This window comes from Nerophis ophidion, linkage group LG22 (genome assembly GCF_033978795.1).
Source record: "Nerophis ophidion isolate RoL-2023_Sa linkage group LG22, RoL_Noph_v1.0, whole genome shotgun sequence".
Taxonomy (NCBI): Eukaryota; Metazoa; Chordata; class Actinopteri; order Syngnathiformes; family Syngnathidae; genus Nerophis; species Nerophis ophidion.
In genome coordinates, this window is record NC_084632.1 from 10,408,970 (window position 1) to 10,431,808 (window position 22,839).

General features: G+C 37.3%; 1 protein-coding gene across 3 annotated transcripts; it reads left to right on the forward strand.

Annotated features, from left to right (window-relative positions):
* Positions 1-586: 586 nt before the first annotated feature.
* ntmt2 (N-terminal Xaa-Pro-Lys N-methyltransferase) lies at positions 587-22,585 on the forward strand. 3 transcript variants are annotated; one of them, XM_061883247.1, is made up of 4 exons: positions 587-992; positions 8,271-8,443; positions 10,803-11,055; positions 17,637-22,585. In XM_061883247.1, exons 1-4 carry the CDS (start codon positions 602-604, stop codon positions 17,891-17,893), a joined length of 1,074 nt encoding a protein of 357 aa, XP_061739231.1. In that variant the 5' UTR covers positions 587-601; the 3' UTR covers positions 17,894-22,585. The 3 variants fall into 3 exon arrangements, with proteins under 3 accessions (XP_061739231.1, XP_061739232.1, XP_061739233.1); XM_061883248.1 differs by having other exon boundaries at positions 852-992; positions 8,297-8,443; XM_061883249.1 differs by lacking the exon at positions 8,271-8,443 and having other exon boundaries at positions 861-992.
* The last annotated feature ends 254 nt before the right edge of the window (positions 22,586-22,839 follow it).

Here is a 22,839-nt window from a genome sequence, read left to right on the forward strand (position 1 = left end):
GCGAGCAGTACATGGCCACCGGATCGGACCGGACCCCCTCCACTAGGGAGAGTGGGACATAGGAGAAAAAGAAAAGAAACGGCAGATCAACTGGTCCAAAAAGGGAGTCTATTTGAAGGCTAGAGTATACAAATGAGTTTTAAGGTGAGACTTAAATGCTTCTACTGAGGTATATAATCCAATAATATATATAATATAATTCAATTCAGTGGTTGCTGCTATATATTGTCTATATAAAATACATTTAAATTCACACACGCTTACATATATACATATGTACACACACATATGTACACAACACACACATATATACACACACGTATACAATTTATATATATATATACACACATACATACATATACACACATAATCACATACATACACACATGCATATACCCAAAATACACACATATCCATCACACACACATCAGTAATGTGTTCCAAAGTGCGCTGCTATTAAATCCTGATATCTTGAAAACAAATGACATAAAGCAGATGATGGACAATAGATGACACAAGTCAGCCATTATACTGTAGGTGAGTGTACAAACATGAGCCGTGTGCCAATTTTAGGTGTCACATTATATGGCAGCAACGACTTATGACCCCGTGGATCCTGTGGAATGTGCAGCCTGAAGGCTTCTCACTGCGGACTGCGGCGCTTAGCACCGCGGACGTCTTCTACCAGGCGACATCCGTGCTAAACATACGACATTTTGGCACATTTAGCGACGGCCGAAGGGAAAAGGTTGGCTCTGCCCGCACGGATCAAGGTTCCAGGGCGGCGGTCACAATGGAGAATCCGCTTGAAGGCGATGATGATAGCTCATCACCCAACTTTAAGCACAAGGGAGCTCACCAGGCCTTCAAGGATCGCTGGAAAAAGACCGACGACTCCATGTGCCGCCACAGCATGTCCTTCCACCTGCACCACACCATGAGGACCGACTTCTTCGCCAGCTACCTCTACCTGCTGGAGAAGATCCCTCTGGGTGAGATGGTCCAAGAGGCATGGCTCTACCACTAAAATGCATTGAATAACTCATAATAATAATTCATTTACTCGTGTCACCTAGTAAATATATGTATATTTTCATTTCCACAGTAAATGTTTAATTCAGTCTGATATTATGTCGTGTTTCATGTTGAAATCAATCATTACAATAATAATTGCATTGATCTTTGTAAGGGTAAATACTCAATCAACAAGGAATTAAATACATAGATCCCCAGCTTTATGGAGTATGTCTTTTTTGTAATATATATATATATTTTTTTTTTAAAATTATACCAATAACTATGCAACAATTTCCTCAAATAACCATCATTAATATCATTGTTATGTTATTTGGACCACAAGGATGTGTTTTAAAAGAAGGAAAAACATCATATGACCCCTTTAAAAAATATATATAAATACATATACATACATATTTTTAATCTATTAAGATTCGCTACAAATAATGATTTCAAAATCATTATAAATATATATATACACATATATTTATACATATATATATGTATACATCTATATATATATATATATACACAGTATACAAACACCGTTTCCATATGAGTTGGGAAATTGTGTTAGATGTAAATATAAACAGAATACAATGATTTGCTAATCCTTTTCAACCCATATTCAGTTGAATGCACTACAAAGACAAGATATTTGATGTTCAAACTCATTAACTTTGTTTTTTTTTTGCAAATAATAATTAACTTAGAATTTCATGGCTGCAACACGTGCCAAAGTAGTTGGGAAAGGGCATGATCACCATTGTGTTACATCACCTTTTCTTTTAACAACACTCAATAAACGTTTGGGAACTGAGTAAACTAATTGTTGAAGCTTTGGAAGTGGAATTCTTTCCCATTCTTGTTTTATGTAAAGCCTTAGTCTTTCAACAGTCCGGGGTCTCCGCTATTGTATTTTACACTTCATAATGCGCCACACATTTTTAATGGGAGACAGGTCTAGACTGCAGGCGGGGCAGGAAAGTACTCACACTCTTTTACTACGAAACCACGCTGTTGTAACACGTGGCTTGGCATTGTCTTGCTGAAATAAGCAGGGGCGTCCATGATAACGTTGCTTGGATGACAACATATGTTGCTCCAAAACCTGTATGGACCCTTCAGCATTAATGGTGCCTTCACAGATGTGTAATTTACCCAAGCCTTGGGCGCTAATACACCCCCATACCATCACAGATGCTGGCTATTGTACTTCGCGCCTATAACAATCCGGATGGTTATTTTCCTCTTTGTTCCGGAGGACACCACGTCCACAGTTTACGAATATGATTTGAAATGTGGACTCGCCAGACCCAATAACACTTTTCCATTTTGCATCAGTCCATTTTAGATGATCTCGGGCCCAGTGAAGCCAGCGGTGTTCCTTGGTGTTGTTGATAAATGTTTTTTTCTTTGCATAGCAGAGTTTTAACTTGCACTTACAGATGTAGCGACCAACTGTAGTTCCTGACAGTGGTTTTATGAAGTGTTCATGAGCCCATGTGGTGATATCCTTTACACACTGATGTCTGTTTTTGATGCAGTACAGCCTGAGGGATCAACGGTCCGTAATATCATCGCTTACGTGCAGTGATTTCTCCAGATTCTCTGAACCTTTTGATAATTTTACGGAGCGTAGATGGTAAAATCCCTAAATTCCTTGCAATAGCTCGTTGAGAAATGTTGTTCTAAAACTGTTCGACAATTTGCTTAAAAATTGGTGACCCTCACCAGATACTTGTTTGTGAATTATTTAGCATTTCATGGAAGCTGCTTTTATACCCAATCATGGCACCCACCTGTTCCCAATTAGCCTGCACACCTGTGGGATGTTCCAAATAAGTGTTTGATGATAATTTCTCAACTTTATCAGTATTTATTGCCACCTTTCTCGACTTCTTTGTCATGTGTTGCTGGCATCATATTCTAAAGTTAATGATTATTTGCAAAAAAAAAAAGGTTTATCAGTTTGAACATCAAATATGTTGTCTTTGTAGCATATTCAACTGAATATGGGTTGAAAATGATTTGCAAATAATTGTATTCTGTTTATATTTACATCTAACACAATTTCCCAACTCATATGGAAACGGGGTTTGTACATATTGTCTATATAGAAACCTCATGGAAGTTTCACCTCCACTCAGCACTTTGGTGATGTCATGAAATCGGGGATGTCATGTGACGGTGATGTCATGACAACTAGAATCTATTTTTAGACCTGGCCCGGTCTACAGTCTTCATGTCCATGACTTATATATCCTTACACTTGATCACATTTGTAGATGTCCTGAAAGGTTCAGCTACAGACAAGTTGACTCTCCGCCTTTCTCTTGAGTATTTTAGTCCGTTTCTTGGCTCGCTGCATCATCTTGACATTGATTCCTATCAAGCCTGAAATAGTTTCTTAATTTAACCTTCTTCCCCCGGTGACAAGCCTTAAACTATCTACAGCAGTGTGTCTTAACCATAGGGCCGGTAGCCGTTGTTGGGCCGCAAGCAACCCCTAAAGTGCCAGCCAAAAATTATCGGTTTCTCGAAAAAATTAAATTTTTCCACCACACTTGGCAGAAACGACAATATCAAACAAACAGAAGAAGTCTGAAGTTAGTCACAGAGAAGATTTTTAAGCGCCAAAATTGTAACTAAACTAGGGAAATTGTTTTTAATTTGCACTTTAATTGTATTGACGATTTTAGTAAAAACAGATGTATTATTAATTAGGTTTATTCATTTCAGCAATAAATAAATGTATGTACATTTATTTATCATCAGTTATTCATGAGTCAATTCTTATGCAGTATATTTGATTAGAATTTCCTAATCAGCCTGATCTAAGCCTAAGGTTTATGTGTTGAATAATCTGATTAACACACAGTTTCATATCATTTGACAAGGTTGTATACTTTAAGTAAACTAGATGTAATTATTGAATACAATTAAAATCTAGAGCAGGCCTCCCCAAACTTTTTGACTCGGAGCCGCATATATATATATATATATATATATATATATATATATATATATATATATATATATATATATATATATATATATATATATATATATATATATATATATATATATATATGTATATATGTATATCTATATAAATGGGTATTTCTGTCTGTCATTTTGCCGTACATTTTTTTCCGAGGTTAAAATCCAATCTGCACTTTATTAGAATATATAACAAATTGGCCCAAACGATATTTCTAACAAAGACAAATCATTATTTCTTCTAATTTTTCCAGAACAAAATTTTTAAACAAATTTAAAAGACTTTAAAATAAGATTTAAATTAGATTCTAAAGATTTTCTAGATTTTCCAGAATATTTTTTATTTATTTTAATCATAAGTTTGAAGAAATATTTCACAAATATTCTTCGTCGAAAAAAACAGAAGCTAAAATGAATAATTAAATTAAAATGTATTTATTATTCTTTACAATAAAAAAAATACATTTACTTGAACACTGATTTAAATTGTCAGCAAAGAAGAGGAAGGAATTTAAAAGGTAAAAAGGTATATGTGTTTAAAAATCCTAAAATCATTTTTAAGGTTGTGTTTTTTCTCGAAAATTGTCTTTCTGAAAGTTATAAGAAGGAAAGTAAAAAATTAAATGAATTTATTCAAACAAGTGAAGACCAAGTCTTTAAAATATTTTCTTGGATTTTCAAATTCTATTTGAGTTTTGTCTCACTTAGAATTTAAAATGTTGAGCAAAGCGAGACCAGCTTGCTAGTAAATAAAAAAAAATAACAAAATAGAGGCAGCTCACTGGTAAGTGCTGCTATTTTAGCTATTTTTAGAACAGGCCAGCGGGCGACTCATCTGGTCCTTACGAGCGACCTGGTGCCATCGGGCACCGCATTGGTGACCCCTGATCTACACCAACCATCTAATTGTCTATTTTCATAAACATTAAGCATACACGTCACGTTTCATGTGTCAGGTAAACCGCGATAAATGTGGCCATATGTATCCCTATCTTACAGCGTTGGTGACCCCTGCTTTAAGTCCTCTTAATTCAATTTATATCTCATGACACACTATCTGTATGTAATATGGATTTTAAGTTTGTTTTGCGACTCCAGACAGATTTGTTTTTGTAGTTTTGGTCCAATATGGCTCTTTCAACATTTTAGGTTGCCGACCCCTGATCTATGGCAATGCAAGTTTATTCATAGAGCACAATTCGTACACAAAGCAATTCAAAATGCACAAAAGTACAAGAAGGCAAAGAAAATCATTATAAAACTAATCATAATTCAATAAAAAACATAAGAGTGTAGATCAGGGGTGTCAAACTCAAATACAGAGTGGGCCCAAATTTAAAACTGAACAAAGCCGCGGGCCAAGGTTGAACAAATTAACCTTTTAATAGGGACCCAAACAAGTTTTGCATTGAACAAGCAAGGCTTATATAACTTTATAGTTGTATAAGCAAGTTTCAAATAATAATAATAATAATTAAAAAATATCAATGGCATATCAAATAAAATTGAAATAAATATGTAATGCCTCTTTTCTATTTGCAGCCTTCTGAGGTAAATATCAAAATATATTATAGCGTCCCGAAAGAGTTAGTGCTGCAAGGGGTTCTGGGTATTCTTTCTGTTGTGTTCATGCTAAGTTACAGTGCAGATGTTCTCCCAAAATGTGTTTGTCATTCTTGTTTGGTGTGAGTTCACAGTGTGGCGCATATTTGTAACAGTGTTAAAGTTGTTTATACGGCCACCCTCAGTGTGACCTGTATGGCTGTTGACCATTCACTTATGTGTGTGTAATAGTCGCATATATTATGCTAGTGGGCTTGTACGCTGTTTGTATGGAGGTTGTAGAGAATGCTAAAGGTCTCAATATTGTTGTCCGGGTGAAAATCGGGAGAATGCTTGCTTGCCCTGGGAGATTTTCAGGAGGGGAACTGAACTTTCTCCTATGTCCCCACCGCCCTTGTGGAGGGGGTCCGGTCCGATGACCATGGATGAAGTACTGGCTGTCCAGAGTCGAGACCCAGGATGGACCGCTCGTCGGGACCCAGGATGGACCGCTCGCCTGTATCGATTGGGGACATCTCTACACTGCTGATCCGCCTCCGCTTGAGATGGTCTCCTGTGGACGGGACTCTCGCTGCTGTCTTGGATCCGCTTTGGACTGAACTCTCGCGGCTGTGTTGGAGCCACTATGGATTGAACTTTCGCAGCATCATGTTAGACCCGCTCGACATCCATTGCTTTCGGTCCCCTAGAGGGGGGGTTGCCCACATCTGAGGTCCTCTCCAAGGTTTCTCATAGTCAGCATTGTCACTGGCGTCCCACTGGATGTGAATTCTCCCTGCCCACTGGGTGTGAGTTTTCCTTGCCCTTTTGTGGGTTCTTCCGAGGATGTTGTAGTCGTAATGATTTGTGCAGTCCTTTGAGACATTTGTGATTTGGGGCTATATAAATAAACATTGATTGATTGATTGATTGATTGAACTTCGGGAGGATTGGCAAGTGTGAGAACTTGCGGTGTTACAGCCAGGGGCGCCAAAAATGGGAGGGGGGGGGGTAAAAGAGACGGATTCTCGGGGCCCATGATGGAGGGGGACCCAGAGAGTCCCCTAATGATGATGAAATTATATGAAATTATGTGTTGGGGGCCCTGTAAAGATTCTTTTCATGGGGCCCAAAATCCCTAGCGGCGCCCCTGGTTATAATAACGGCGGGCCAGCTGTAATGTTAATTTGATATTGCCTCAAGGGCCAAATTAAATAACATGGAGGGCCAATTTTTGCCCGCGGGCCAGAGTTTGACACCCATGGTGTAGATAATTTGTCATATTGACAGTTAAAGGGGACATTTTGAATCTACATTTAAAGCACTTCCTTGTGGTCCATATAATATATATTGGTTACATTTTGGTGTAAATTTTGCATAAATCTTGCACCACGGCTACTTTTATCAACTGTTTCGAGACCGTCTGCAAGATGTTCAATATGGTGGCGTACCCAGATTGCAAATGAAACCCTGCCCCACCCTCGCCAGTTGTTTATTGAATTATTTCTCCTTTGAGGCACACATTAAAAGCGTTACCAAAACAGGCTTCTTTCATCTCCGTAATATCGCTAAAATTCGCTGCATTCTGTCCACTAAAGACGCTGAGATCATTATCCATGCGTTTGTTACGTCTCGCCTCGACTACTGTAACGTATTATTTTCGGGTCTCCCCATGTCTAGCATTAAAATATTACAGTTGGTACAAAATGCGGCTGCTAGACTTTTGACAAGAACAAGAAAGTTTGATCACATTACGCCTGTACTGGCTCACCTGCACTGGCTCACCTGCACACTTAAGATGTGACTTTAAGGTTTTACTACTTACGTATAAAATACTACACGGTCTAGCTCCATCCTATCTTGCCGATTGTATTGTACCATATGTCCCGGCAAGAAATCTGCGTTCAAAGGACTCCGGCTTATTAGTGATTCCCAAAGCCCAAAAAAAGTCTGCGGGCTATAGAGCTTTTTCATTTCGGGCTCCAGTACTCTGGAATGCCCTCCCGGTAACAGTTCAAGATGCCACCTCAGTAGAAGCATTTAAGTCTCACCTTAAAACTCATTTGTATACTCTAGCCTTTAAATAGACTCCCTTTTTAGACCAGTTGATCTGCCGTTTCTTTTCTTTTTCTTCTATGTCCCACTCTCCTTTGTGGAGGGGGTCCGGTCCGATCCGGTGGCCATGTACTGCTCGCCTGTGTATCGGCTGGGGACATCTCTGCGCTGCTGATCCGCCTCCGCTTGGGATGGTTTCCTGCTGGCTCCGCTGTGAACGGGACTCTCGCTGCTGTGTTGGATCCGCTTTGGACTGGACTCTCGCGACTGTGTTGGATCCATTATGGATTGAACTTTCACAGTATCATGTTAGACCTGCTCGACATCCGTTGCTTTCCTCCTCTCCAAGGTTCTCATAGTCATCATTGTCACCGATGTCCCACTGGGTGTGAGTTTTCCTTGCCCTTATGTGGGCCTACCGAGGATGTCGTAGTGGTTTGTGCAACCCTTTGAGACACTAGTGATTTAGGGCTATATAAGTAAACATTGATTGATTGATTGATTGAAATGTACCCTGTTTAAATATGTTGCATTGAAACTACTCTGTCAAGCACAACTCATCCAAAAAGTTACTTGAGTAAATGTAGGGCAATGTGCAAGAATGCGTGGAATACACGGGGACACGGATGTCATGCAATCATGTGTCCTAACAGTGAAACTGTTTCCTGTCACCTGTGAGTACATCCAAGGGGAGAAGCAGTTCTACTACCGATCTCAGCAGTTCTACGAGGACGTCCCCGCCTCGGAGGAGGGAATGATGGGAGACTTTGTAGGGATCTCCAATGTTGACCTCGAAGGTTCCCGGCAGTTTCTAAAGAAGTTTGTGGTAAGTCTGACTGTAAAAGTCATCTGAGCACTGAAACAGATTTAAGCTTGAATACGACTGTGGAGGTATCTTTCCTCCGGGTTCTTCGGACCACCAATCACCGATATGACAGGTCCTTTCCAGGGTTTGAACACTGGTTTGTTTTCATAAATAGTGCAAAGTCTTTTAAGTGCTTTTCAGCAATTGTCTTTTGTCTCTCTCTCTTGCGTGCTCCAACTCCAACTCCAACTCCCCTCTCCTCCCCAACTGCTGCCTTTTAACAGAGCACCAGGTGATTAGATAAGCAGGCCCAGGTGGGCCACGCACCTGTCGCTGATTTCGATGCCGGTCCTGGCACACACTGCTTCGCTGCAGGTCTGCAGGCCACGCCCCCAACCCCCCACAACGACCTATGGGGAATTTTCTCTTTCCTCAATTAGAAATATTGTTATAGTCGTGTAAAACAATGCCAAAGAATTGTTTGTGTCCAAACTTTTTGACTTCAGGGCTGAATTTGGTTAAAAAATTTGGGCTGGGGACCAAACGCTGACTGCATCTAAAGTAACTGAATTTATATATATATATATATATATATATATATATATATATATATATATATATATATATATATATATATATATATATATATATATACATATATATATATATATGGTAGAGGTTTCACTCTAGTGGGTTCTTCGGACCACCACACACTGCCAGGAGAGCCAGGAATTTCAGGGTATAACACTGTTTTATTTTCATAAAAGGTGCAGAGGCTTTTGCTTGTCAGCAACGTGTCTTTGCCTACTTCTCTCCTCCCGGCTGCTGCTTATAAAGGGCGACAGGTGATTAGATAACAAAGGCCCACCTGGGCCATCTACGCACCTGTCGCTGTCTTCGAGGCCGGTCCTGACACACCCCGTTCCGTGGCAAGCCTGCAGGCCACGCCCCCCTCCACACTCATACATACATACATATATATAGATATAGATATGTATATTTATTTTATATATATATTGTATAGTTCAAAAGTTTGGACACACCTTCAAATCCAATGCGTTTTCTTTATTTTCAGGACTATTTACATCGTAAATGGTCCCTGAAGGCATCAAAACTATGAATAAACACATGTGGGATTATGTACTTAACTTTTTCGCACACTCTTTGCATTCTCTCGATGAGCTTCAAGAGGTAGTCACCTGAAATGGTTTTCACTTCACAGGTGTCATAGTTTTGATGCCTTGAGTGACAAGCTACAAGGTAAATAGTATTCAAAATAAAGAGAAGGCATTGAAATGAGGTGTGTCCAAACTTTTGGCCTGTGCTGTGTATATATAGCAAGTAAATATATGTTTACATTTTCATATTTAAATAAAGCATATATAATTAATAAATATTACAATTGGATATTTAGAGGATGCAAAAGTTTGACTATACTACCTTCTTTTTTTCCAAGTCGACCTCCTTAAATTTTTGTACTCAATCAGAAATATAGGCAGTTAAAATGCGCCAAACATGCATAAGTGTGGAGAGAGTGTTTTGCATTTCCCATCATGCAATGTAATGTTTTTTAAATGGGTGTAATTAAACATTTTTTTAATTGTGTTTGGACTTTTTTTTTAAGATAACCACAAAGTTTAGTAAGCACGCTGTGTTATGTATGACCATGTGTGTTGAGTTTTTGGCTTTTTTTTTTTGTGCCATGACTAGGGTAGGTTGTTTGGATTGGGTCATAAATAAATGATAAATGGGTTGTACTTGTATAGCGCTTTTCTACCTTCAAGGTACTCAAAGCGCTTTGACACTACTTCCACATTTACCCATTCACACACACATTCACACTCTGATGGAGGGAGCTGCCATGCAAGGCGCCAACCAGCACCCATCAGGAGCAAGGGTGAAGTGTCTTGCTCAGGACACAACGGACGTGACGAGGTTGGTACTAGGTGGGATTTGAACCAGGGCCCCTCGGGTTGCGCACGGCCACTCTCCCACTGCGCCACGCCGTCCCAGGTGAATGCTGTGCTGGAGTCAGTTTATACGCATTTCAATGTCATTGACCTGATTAACTCACAATTAACATGAGTTGATTGAACATTTTGAGTGATCAAACTGACAGATTTTTGTTTTATATCAATTTGGAAACACCCCACTGGCCAGATTCTTTAACTCGTGACGTCTTGCGGGCCAAACTGAAGACTCTATACCAGGCCCCCTTTCTCCACTCTGCTCTTCTACAACTATTTTAGTCTGCAGCGGTCAAGCCAAAAACCTTACACACTCAACAATTCTAATAAATAGTCCACTAAACTTCTCATAGCAAACTATACAATTTTTTTTTTTGATTGTACGTTTCCATTTCTTGTTTTTTTACCTTAAGGGTCCGGGGAAGGCTGGTACACACTGTGCCCTGGACTGTGGTTCTGGTATCGGCCGTGTGACCAAGGGTGTCCTCCTTCCTGTCTTTGAGAAAATGGAGATGGCGGACATGATGGAGCAGTTCCTCCTCCATGCACACGAGGAGTACCTTGGCGACGACGCGGACCGCATCGAAACCTACTACTGCTACAACCTGCAGGAATTCACTCCTCCAAAAAAGAAGTATGATGTCATCTGGATTCAGTGGGTGGCATGTAAGTACTGTGTGAGTAACATCTATGTAAGTACTTTATGTAAATACTATGTGATTAACATCTATGTAAGTACTGTGTGATTAACATCTATGTAAGTACTTTATGTAAGTACTATGTGATTACCATCTATGTAAGTACTGTGTGATTAACATCTATGTAAGTACTTTATGTAAGTACTATGTGATTAACATCTATGTAAGTACTGTGTAATTAACATCTATGTAAGTACTTTATGTAAGTACTATTTGATTAACATCTATTTTAGTACTGTGTGATTAACATCTATGTAAGTAATTTATGTAAGTACTGTGTGATTAACATTTATATAAGTATTTTATGTAAGTACTGTGTGATTAACATCTATGTAAGTACTTTATGTAAGTACTATGTGATTAACATCTATGTAAGTACTGTGTGATTAACATCTATGTAAGTACTTTATGTAAGTACTATGTGATTAACATCTATGTAAGTACTGTGTGATTAACATCTATGTAAGTACTTTATGTAAGTACTATGTGATTAACATTTATATAAGTATTTTATGTAAGTACTGTGTGATTAACATCTATTTAAGTATTTTATGTAATTACTATGTGATTAACATCTATGTAAGTACTGTGTGATTAACATCTATGTAAGTACTTTATGTAAGTACTATGTGATTAACATCCATGTAAGTACTGTGAGATTAACATCTATGTAAGTACTTTATGTAAGTACCGTGTGATTAACATCTATGTAAGCACTTTATGTAAGTACTATGTGATTAACATCTATGTAAGTACTGTGTGATTAACATCTATGTAAGCACTTTATGTAAGTACTACGTGATTAATATCTATGTAAGTACTGTGTGATTAACATCTATGTAAGGACTTTATGTAATTACTATTTGATTAACATCTACTTAAGTACTCTGTGATTAACATCTATGTAAGTATTTTACGTAAGTACTGTGTGATTAACATCAATGTAAGTACAGTATGTAAGTACTATGTGATTAACATCTATGTAAGTACTTTATGTTAGTACTGTGTGATTAACATCTATGTAAGTACTTTATGTAAGTACCGTGTGATTAACATCTATGTAAGTACTTTATGTAAGTACTATGTGATTAACATCTATGTAAGTACTGTGTGATTAACATCTATGTAAGCACTTTATGTAAGTACTACGTGATTAATATCTATGTAAGTACTGTGTGATTAACATCTATGTAAGGACTTTATGTAAGTACTATTTGATTAACATCTACTTAAGTACTCTGTGATTAACATCTATGTAAGTATTTTACGTAAGTACTGTGTGATTAACATCAATGTAAGTACAGTATGTAAGTACTATGTGATTAACATCTATGTAAGTACTTTATGTTAGTACTGTGTGATTAACATCTATGTAAGTACTTTATGTAAGTACTATGTGATTAACATTTATGTAAGTAATTTATGTAAGTACTATGTGATTAACATATATGTAAGTACTTTATGTAAGTACCATGTGATTAACATCTATGTAAGTACTTTATGTACATCGATGTGTGATTTACATCTGTATAAGTACTTTATGTAAGTATTATGTGTTTAACATCTATGTAAGTACTGTGTGATTTACATCTATGTAAGTACTTTATGTAAGTACTGTGTGATTAACATCTATAAAAGTATTTTATGAAAGTACTGTGTGATTAACATCTATATAAGTTCTCTATGTAAGTACTGTGTGATTAACATCTATGTAAGTACTGTATGATTAATATATATGTGAGTACTGCATGATTAACATACATGTAAGTAATTCATGATTAACATCTATGTAAGTACTTTATATAAGTACTGTGTATTAACATCTATGTAAGTACTTTTTGTAAGTACTATGTGATTAACGGCGTGGCGCAGTGGGAGAGTGGCCGTGCGCAACCCGAGGGTCCCTGGTTCAAATCCCACCTAGTACCAACCTCGTCACGTCCGTTGTGTCCTGAGCAAGACACTTCACCCTTGCTCCTGATGGGTGCTGGTTAGCGCCTTGCATGGCAGCTCCCTCCATCAGTGTGTGAATGTGTGTGTGAATGGGTAAATGTGGAAGTAGTGTCAAAGCGCTTTGAGTACCTTGAAGGTAGAAAAGCGCTATACAAGTACAACCCATTTATCATTTAACATCTATATAAATACTTTATGTAAGTACTGTGTTATTAACATCTATGTAAGTACTGTATGATTAACATTCATGTAGGTACTGCATATAAGTACTGTGTAATTTACATTTATGTAATTACTGTATGATTAACATCCATGTGAGTACTGTATGTAAGTACTGCATGATTAACATATATGTAAGTACTGCATGATTAACATATATGTAAGTACTGTATGGTTAACATTTATGTAAGTATGGTATGATTAACATCCATGTAAGTACTGTATGGTTAACATTTACGTAAGTACTGTATGATTAACATCTATGTAAGTACTGTGTGGTTAACATTTATGTAAGTACGGTATGATTAACATCCATGTAAGTACTGTATGGTTAACATTTACGTAAGTACTGTATGATTAACATCTATGTAAGTACTGTGTGATTAACGTCTATGTAAGTACTGTATGATTAACATTTATGTAAGTACTGCATGTAAGTACTGTTTGATTTACTTATATTTAAGTACTGTGTATTTAACATCTATGTAAGTACTGTATGTGAGTACTGTATGTGAGTACTGTATGATTAACATCTATGTGAGTACTGTATGATTAACATCTATGTAAGTATTGTATGATTAACATATATGTAAGTACTGTATGATCGACATTTATCTAGGTACTGTATAAATAAATATATGGAAGTACTCCGCGCATGCACTGTATAATTACCATCTATGTAAGTACTGTATGTAGGTACTGTATGTAAATACTGTATGATTAACATCTAAGTAAGTACTGTATGATTACCATCTATGTAAGTGCTGTATGTAAGTTCTGTATGATTAACATTTATGGAAGTACTGTATGATTAACATCTATGTCAGTACTGTATGATTAACATTTATGGAAGTACTGTATGATTAACATCTATGTCAGTACTGTATGATTAATATATATGTAAGTGGTGTATAAATAACATCTATGTAGGTACGGCATGCAGGTACTTTATAATTAACATGTATGTATGTATTGTATAATTAACATCCATGTAAGTACTGTATGTAAATATTATAATAATAATGTCTTTGTAAGTACAGTATAATTTACATCTTTGTAAGTACTGTATGATAAACATCTATTTAAGTACTGTATGATTTACATCTGTGTAAATGCTGCATATTAACAACATTTTTGTAAGTACTATATGATTAACCTATTATACAAGTACTTTATAGTTAACATCTGTGTAAGTACTGTATGTTAGTACTGTATGATTCACATATATGTAAGTACTGTATGATTAACATCTATGTAAGTACTGTATGTAAGTACTGTATGATTAACATCTACAGTATGTAAGTAGTAAAACATGTATGATTAATATCTATGTTAATACTGTATGATTCACATATATGTAAGTTCTGTATGATTAACATCTATGTAAGGAGGATTGACTGTATGATTAACATCAATGTAAGCACCTTATGCAGATACTGTATGATTAACATCTATGTAAGTACTATATGATTTACATATATGTACGTACAGTATATTAACATCTATGTACTGTATACAGTATATTAAAATCTATGTAAATATGATTTACTGCATGATTAACATCTATGTAAGTAGCAAATACTGTATCATGATATCTGCTGTATGTAATCCTTGTATGATTATCATCTATGTAAGTAGTAAATACTGTATAATGACATATATGTAAGTGCTGTGTGATAACATCTATGTAAGTACTGCATGCAAGTACGGTACTGTATGATTATTACCTAGTACTGTATGCATGTACTGTATGATTATTACCTAGTACTCTATGCATGTACTGTATGGTTAACATTCCATTCCATACTGTATATATCATCCTGTAAGTACTGCACTTTATGATTAATATATTATGTTTGTGCGGTATGGATGTACTTTATGATTAGCATAGTGGGTTGTATGTAAGTACAAAAAAAGTATACAAAATAAAGCCAAGGAAACAACAATACAAAGTAAAAGCCAACAAGAAAACAATACAAAATGCTGGAGCCTGTCCGAGCAACAATACAAAATAAAAGCCAAGAAGGCAACACTACAAAATAAAAGCCAAGGCGGCAACATTACAAAATAAAAGCCGGGGGGGTAACAATGCAAAATATAAGCCAATAAGGTAACAATACAAAATACAATCTAATAAGGCAATAATACAAAATAAAATACATTAAGGCAACAATACAAAATAAAAGCCAATAAGGTAACAATACAATATAAATCCAATTAGGCTAAAATACTAAACAAAATAAATTAAGTCAACGATACAAAATAAAAGCCAAGGTAGAAACAATACAAAATAAATTCCAATAAGGCAACAATACAAATTAAAAGCCAAGGAGGCCACAATACAAATAAAAAAGGAGGCCACAATACAAAATAAAAGCCAATAAGGCAACAATACAAAATAAAAACCAAGAAGATAACAATACAAAATCAAAACCAATAAGGCAAAAATACAAAAATACAAAAAAAAAACCATAAAACAATAAGGAAACAATACAAAATAAAAGCAAAGGCAGAAACAATACAAAATAAAAGCCAAGGAGGCAAAATTACAAAATAAAAGCCAAAGAGGCAACGATATAAAATAAAAGCCAAGGAGGCCACAATACAAATAAAAAAAGGAAGCCACAATACAAAATAAAAGCCAACAAGGCAACAATAGAAAATAAAAACCAAGAAGATAACAATACAAAATAAAAACCAATAAAGCAAAAATACAAAAAAAACAACAACAAAAAACCAATAAGGAAACGATACAAAATAAAAGCAAAGGCAGAATCAATACAAAATAAAAGCCAAGGAGGCAACATTACAAAATAAAAGCCAAAGGGGCAACGATATAAAATAAAAGCCAAGGTGGCAATAATATGAAATTAATCCATTAAGGTAACTATAAAAAATAAAATCCAATAAGTTAACAATACAAAACAAATCCATTAAGGCAACAATACAAAATAATAGCCAATAAGGTAACAATACAAAATAACAATACAAAATTAAATCAATAAGGCAAAAATACAACATTAAATCAATAAGGCAACAATGCAAAATAAAAGCCAAGGAGGCCGCAATACAAAATTAAATCCAATAAGGCAACAATACAAAATAAAAACCAAGAAGATAACAATACAAAGTAAAATCCAATAAGGCAACAATACTCAATAAAAAACAATAAGAAAACAATACAAAATAAAAGCCAAGAAGGCAACATTACAAAAAAAAAAGCCAAAGAGGCAACGATATAAAATAAAAGCCAAGGAGGCAACAATATGAAATGAAATCCATTAAGGTAACTATACAAAATAAAATCCAATAAGTTAACGATACAAAACAAATCCATTAAGGCAACAATACAAAATAATAGCTAATAAGGTAACAATACAAAATTAAATCAATAAGGCAACAATACAAAAAGAGCCAAGGAGGCCACAATAAAAAATGAAATACAATAAGGCAACAATACTCAATAAAAAAACAATAAGGAAACAATACAAAATAAAAGCCAAGGAGGCAACAATACAAAATAATAGCCAATAAGGTAGCAATACAAAATAAAATCCAATGAGGCAACAATACAAAAACAATTCAATAAGGCATCAATACAAAATAAAAGCAAAAGGCGGCCAGAATACAAAATAAAAACCAATAAGGCAACAATACAAAATAAAAACAAAGAAGATAACAATACAAAATAAAATCTGATAAGGCAACAATACTCAATAAAAAACAATAAGGAAACAATACAAAATAAAATCCAAGGCGGAAACAATAGGAAATAAATTCCAATAAGGAAACAAAACAAATTAAAATCCAATAAGGAAACATTAATAAATAAATTCCAATATCGAAACAATACAAAATAAAATCCAATAAGTAAACAATACAAAATAAAAACTAATAGGTAAATAATAAAAAATAAAATCCAATAAGGCAACAATACAAAATGTAAACTAATAGGGAAACAGTACAAAATAAAAACTAGTACGGTAACAATAAAAAATAAAAGCCAAGGTGTAAAAACTACAAAAATTTATTACAATAAGGAAACAATACAAATTAAAATGCAATAAGTAAACAATACAAATTAAAATGCAATAAGGAAACAATACAAAATAAATTCCAACAAGGAAACAATACAAAATAAAAACTCATAGGTAAATAATCCAAAATAAAAGCCAAATAGGAAACGATACAAAATACAATCCATCACGGTAACAATACAAAATAAAAGCCAAGGTGGAAACATTACAAAATAAAAAACACAATAAGGAAGCAATACAAAATAAAAGCCAATAAGGAAACAATATGTTTCGGGTCGATACCAAACACCGAGTTTGACTACATTTCAGTTGATCATTTCTTCTCTTGGTTTCCATCAAGGCCACCTGACCGACAAAGACCTGATGAACTTCCTCATCCGCTGCAAGAAGAGTTTGCGTTTGAACGGCGTGATTATACTGAAAGACAACATGGCGCGACAGGGCTGCAAGCTGGACCCCATAGACAGCAGCATCAGTCGCCACCTGGACATCATGAAGAGCATCATTCACAAGGCCGGCCTGGACATCCTGGCTGTGGAGAAGCAGGAGGGCCTGCCTGAGATCATCATTCCGGTTTGGATGATCGCCATGAAATAACAATCCTGAAAACTGTTCCGTCGGCAAGGAGATTCGCCGAGGGATGCCACAAGGCTCCGTGCTTGATCCACTACTCATCACAATTGACACCACCTTGTCTGGATGACACAAGTCATGTCCAAGTCTTCCGACATTACCGCAAATGACAAAAATAGCGATTGAAGAGGTCAATACTCAGTGAAAGTCCTCAACATACTTGCCAACCCTCCCGAATTTTTCATGAGACTCACAAATTTCAGTGCCTGTCCCGTAAATCTCCCTGGACAACCATTCTCTCGATTTTCAGCCGGACCTGAGTGAGTTAAAGTTAAGTTAAAGTTAAAGTAGCAATGCTTGTCACACACACACTAGGTGTGGTGAAATTTGTCCTCGGCTTTTGACCAGTCCCCTTAATCACCCTCTGGGAGGTGAGGGGAGTAGTGGGCAGCACCGGTGCCGCGCCCGGTAATCATTTATGGTGATTTAACCCCCAATTCCAACCCTTGATACTGAGTGCCAATCAGGGAGGCAAAGAGTCCCATTTTTTTATAGTCTTTGGTATGACTCGGCCGGGGTTTGAACTCACGACCTACCGATCTCAGGGCGGACACTCTAACCCAGGGGTGTCAAACTCAAATACAGAGTGGGCCAAAATTTTAAACTGAACAAAGCCGCGGGCCAAGGTTGAACAAATGAACCTTTTAATAGGGACCCAAACAAGTTTTGCATTGAATATTGAACAAGCAAGGTTTATATAACTTTATAGTGACATGCAAAATAGAGTTTCATATAAACATAATAATAATAATTAAACAATATCAATGGCATATCAAATTATCAATCAATCAATCAATCAATGTTTATTTGTATAGCCCTAAATCACAAGTGTCTCAAAGGGCTGCACAAGCCACAATGACATCCACGGTATAGCACCCAATAAGGGCAAGGAAAAACTCACAGCCCAGTGGGACGTCTAGGGGAGACCGGATGCAATGGACGTCGAGTGGGTCTGGCATAATATTGTGAAAGTCCAGTCCATAGTGGATCTAACATAATAGTGAGAGTCCAGTCCATAGTTGATCCAACATAATAGTGAGAGTCCAGTCCATAGTGGACCTAACATAATAGTATGAGAGTCCAGTCCATAGTGGATCTAACATAATAGTGACAGTCCAGTCCATAGTGGATCTAACATAATAGTGAGAGTCCAGTGCATAGTGGATCTAACATAATAGTGACAGTCCAGTCCATAGTGGATCTAACATAATAGTGAGAGTCCAGTCCATAGTGGATCCAACATAATAGTGTGAGTCCAGTCCATAGTGGACCTAACATAATAGTATGAAAGTCCAGTCCATAGTGGATCCAACATAATAGTGAGAGTCCAGTCCATAGTGGATCTAACATAATAGTGAGAGTCCAGTCCATAGTGGACCTAACATAATAGTATGAAAGTCCAGTCCATAGTGGATCTAACATAATAGTGAGAGTCCAGTCCATAGTGGATCTAACATAATAGTGACAGTCCAGTCCATAGTGGATCTAACATAATAGTGAGAGTCCAGTCCATAGTGGATCCAACATAATAGTGGGAGTCCAGTCCATAGTGGACCTAACATAATAGTATGAGAGTCCAGTCCATAGTGGATCTAACATAATAGTGAGAGTCCAGTCCATAGTGGATCCAACATAATAGTGAGAGTCCAGTCCATAGTGGATCTAACATAATAGTGAGAGTCCAGTCCATAGTGGATCCAACATAATAGTGAGAGTCCAGTCCATAGTGGATCCAACATAATAGTGTGAGTCCAGTCCATAGTGGACCTAACATAATAGTATGAAAGTCCAGTCCATAGTGGATCCAACATAATAGTGAGAGTCCAGTTCATAGTGGATCCAACATAATAGTGTGAGTCCAGTCCATAGTGGACCTAACATAATAGTATGAAAGTCCAGTCCATAGTGGATCTAACATAATAGTGAGAGTCCAGTCCATAGTGGATCCAACATAATAGTGTTAGTCCAGTCCATAGTGGACCTAACATAATAGTATGAAAGTCCAGTCCATAGTGGATCTAACATAATAGTGAGAGTCCAGTCCATAGTGGATCTAACATAATAGTGACAGTCCAGTCCATAGTGGATCTAACATAATAGTGAGAGTCCAGTCCATAGTGGATCTAACATAATAGTGTGAGTCCAGTCCATAGTGGATCTAACATAATAGTGAGAGTCCAGTCCATAGTGGACCTAACATAATAGTATGAAAGTCCAGTCCATAGTGGATCTAACATAATAGTGAGAGTCCAGTCCATAGTGGATCTAACATAATAGTGACAGTCCAGTCCATGGTGGATCTAACATAATAGTGAGAGTCCAGTCCATAGTGGATCCAACATAATAGTGGGAGTCCAGTCCATAGTGGACCTAACATAATAGTATGAGAGTCCAGTCCATAGTGGATCTAACATAATAGTGAGAGTCCAGTCCATAGTGGATCCAACATAATAGTGAGAGTCCAGTCCATAGTGGATCTAACATAATAGTATGAGAGTCCAGTCCATAGTGGATCCAACATAATAGTGAGAGTCCAGTCCATAGTGGATCCAACATAATAGTGTGAGTCCAGTCCATAGTGGACCTAACATAATAGTATGAAAGTCCAGTCCATAGTGGATCTAACATAATAGTGAGAGTCCAGTTCATAGTGGATCCAACATAATAGTGTGAGTCCAGTCCATAGTGGACCTAACATAATAGTATGAAAGTCCAGTCCATAGTGGATCTAACATAATAGTGAGAGTCCAGTCCATAGTGGATCCAACATAATAGTGTTAGTCCAGTCCATAGTGGACCTAACATAATAGTATGAAAGTCCAGTCCATAGTGGATCTAACATAATAGTGAGAGTCCAGTCCATAGTGGATCTAACATAATAGTGACAGTCCAGTCCATAGTGGATCTAACATAATAGTGAGAGTCCAGTCCATAGTGGAGACGCATTGCATCCTATCAGTAAGATAAGAGTTAAACCAAGACAGGGCTAAGTCTGACATACCAATTCGTGTTTTGATACGTTCTAATAAAATATTATGATCGACGGTATCGAAAGCAGCGCTAAGATCGAGGAGCAGCAACATAGATGACGCATCAGAATCCCTCGTTAGCAATAGATCATTAGTCATTTTTGCGAGGGGCTGTCTCCGTGGAGTGATTTGCCCTGAAACCAGATTGAAAGGTTTCACATAGATTGTTAGACGCTAAGTGTTCATTTAACTGCTCCGCAACAATTTTTTCCGAGGATTTTTGAAATAAAGGGAAGGTGAGACACCGGTCGGTAGTTTACCATGAGGTCAGGATCGAGCTTAGTTCTTTTAAGGAGAGGATGAATAACCGCTTTTTTGAATGCTAGGGGAACAGTGCCCGAGGAAAGTGATAAGTTTATAATATTTAGCACTGATGGACCTAATAATACAAAGAGCTCCTTGATAAGTTTCCCAGGAAGAGGGTCAAGTAAACACGTTGTTTATATATTATAGTGTCCCAGAAGTGTTAGTGCTGCAAGGGGTTCTGAGTATTTTTTTCTGTTGTGTTTATGTCATGTTACGGTGCGGATGTTCTCCCGAAATGTGTTTGTCAGTCTTGTTTGGTGTGGGTTCACGGTGTGGCGCATATTTGTAACAGCGTTAAAGTTGTTTATTCAGCCACCTTGAGTGTGACCTAATCAAGTATCCTTGCATTAAAATATTACAGTTGGTACAAAATGCGGCTGGTAGACTTTTGACAAGAACAAGAAAGTTTGATCATATTACGCCTGTACTGGCTCACCTGCACTGGCTTCCTGTGCACTTAAGATGTGACTTTAAGGTTTTACTACTTACGTATAAAATACTACATGGTCTAGCTCCATCCTATCTTGCCGATTGTATTGTACCATATGTCCCGGCAAGAAATCTGCGTTCAAAAGACTCCGGCTTATTAGTGATTCCTAGAGCCCAAAAAAAGTCTGCGGGCTATAGAGCGTTTTCCGTTCGGGCTCCAGTACTCTGGAATGCCCTCCCGGTAACAGTTCGAGATGCTACCTCAGTAGAAGCATCTAAGCCTCACCTTAAAACTCATCTGTATACTCTAGCCTTTAAATAGACCTCCTTTTTAGACCAGTTGATCTGCCGCTTCTCTTCTTTCTCCTATGTCCCCCCCTCCCTTGTGGAGGGGGTCCGGTCCGATGACCATGGATGAAGTACTGGCTGTCCAGAGTCGAGACCCAGGATGGACCGCTCGTCGGGACCCAGGATGGATCGCTCGCCTGTATCGGTTGGGGACATCTCTACGCTGCTGATCCGCTTGAGATGGTTTCCTGTGGACGGGACTCTCGCTGCTGTCTTGGATCCGCTTGAACTGATCTCTCGCGGCTGTGTTGGAGCCACTATGGATTGAACTTTCACAGTATCATGTTAGACCCGCTCGACATCCATTGCTTTCGGTCCCCTAGAGGGGGGGGGGGGTTGCCCACATCTGAGGTCCTCTCCAAGGTTTCTCATAGTCAGCATTGTCACTGGCGTCCCACTGGATGTGAATTCTCCCTGCCCACTGGGTGTGAGTTTTCCTTGCCCTTTTGTGGGTTCTTCCGAAGATGTTGTAGTCGTAATGATTTGTGCAGTCCTTTGAGACATTTGTGATTTGGGGCTATATAAATAAACATTGATTGATTGATTGATTGAACTTATGTGTGTGTAAAATCCGCTTACATTGTGTGACTAGCACGGCACAATGTTTGTATGTAAGAAAAGCGGACGTGATGCAAGGTTGTAGAGAACGCTAAAGGAAGTGCCATTAAAACACGCCACCAGTTTTGTTGTCAGGGTGGAAATCGGGAGAAATTTGGGAAAATGGTTCCCCCGGAAGATTTTTGGGAGGGGCACTGAACTTCGGGAGTCTCGGGAGGGTTGGCAAGTATGAGTATTAAC

Bases quoted from the DNA above. Each gene is read 5' to 3' on its own strand.
- ntmt2 (XM_061883247.1), top strand. From the start codon at position 602: ATGACCCCGTGGATCCTGTGGAATGTGCAGCCTGAAGGCTTCTCACTG. The intron at 993-8,270 runs GTGAGATGGTCC...GTGTCCTAACAG, and splicing joins GCTGGAGAAGATCCCTCTGG to TGAAACTGTTTCCTGTCACC. The intron at 8,444-10,802 runs GTAAGTCTGACT...TTTTACCTTAAG, and splicing joins AGTTTCTAAAGAAGTTTGTG to GGTCCGGGGAAGGCTGGTAC.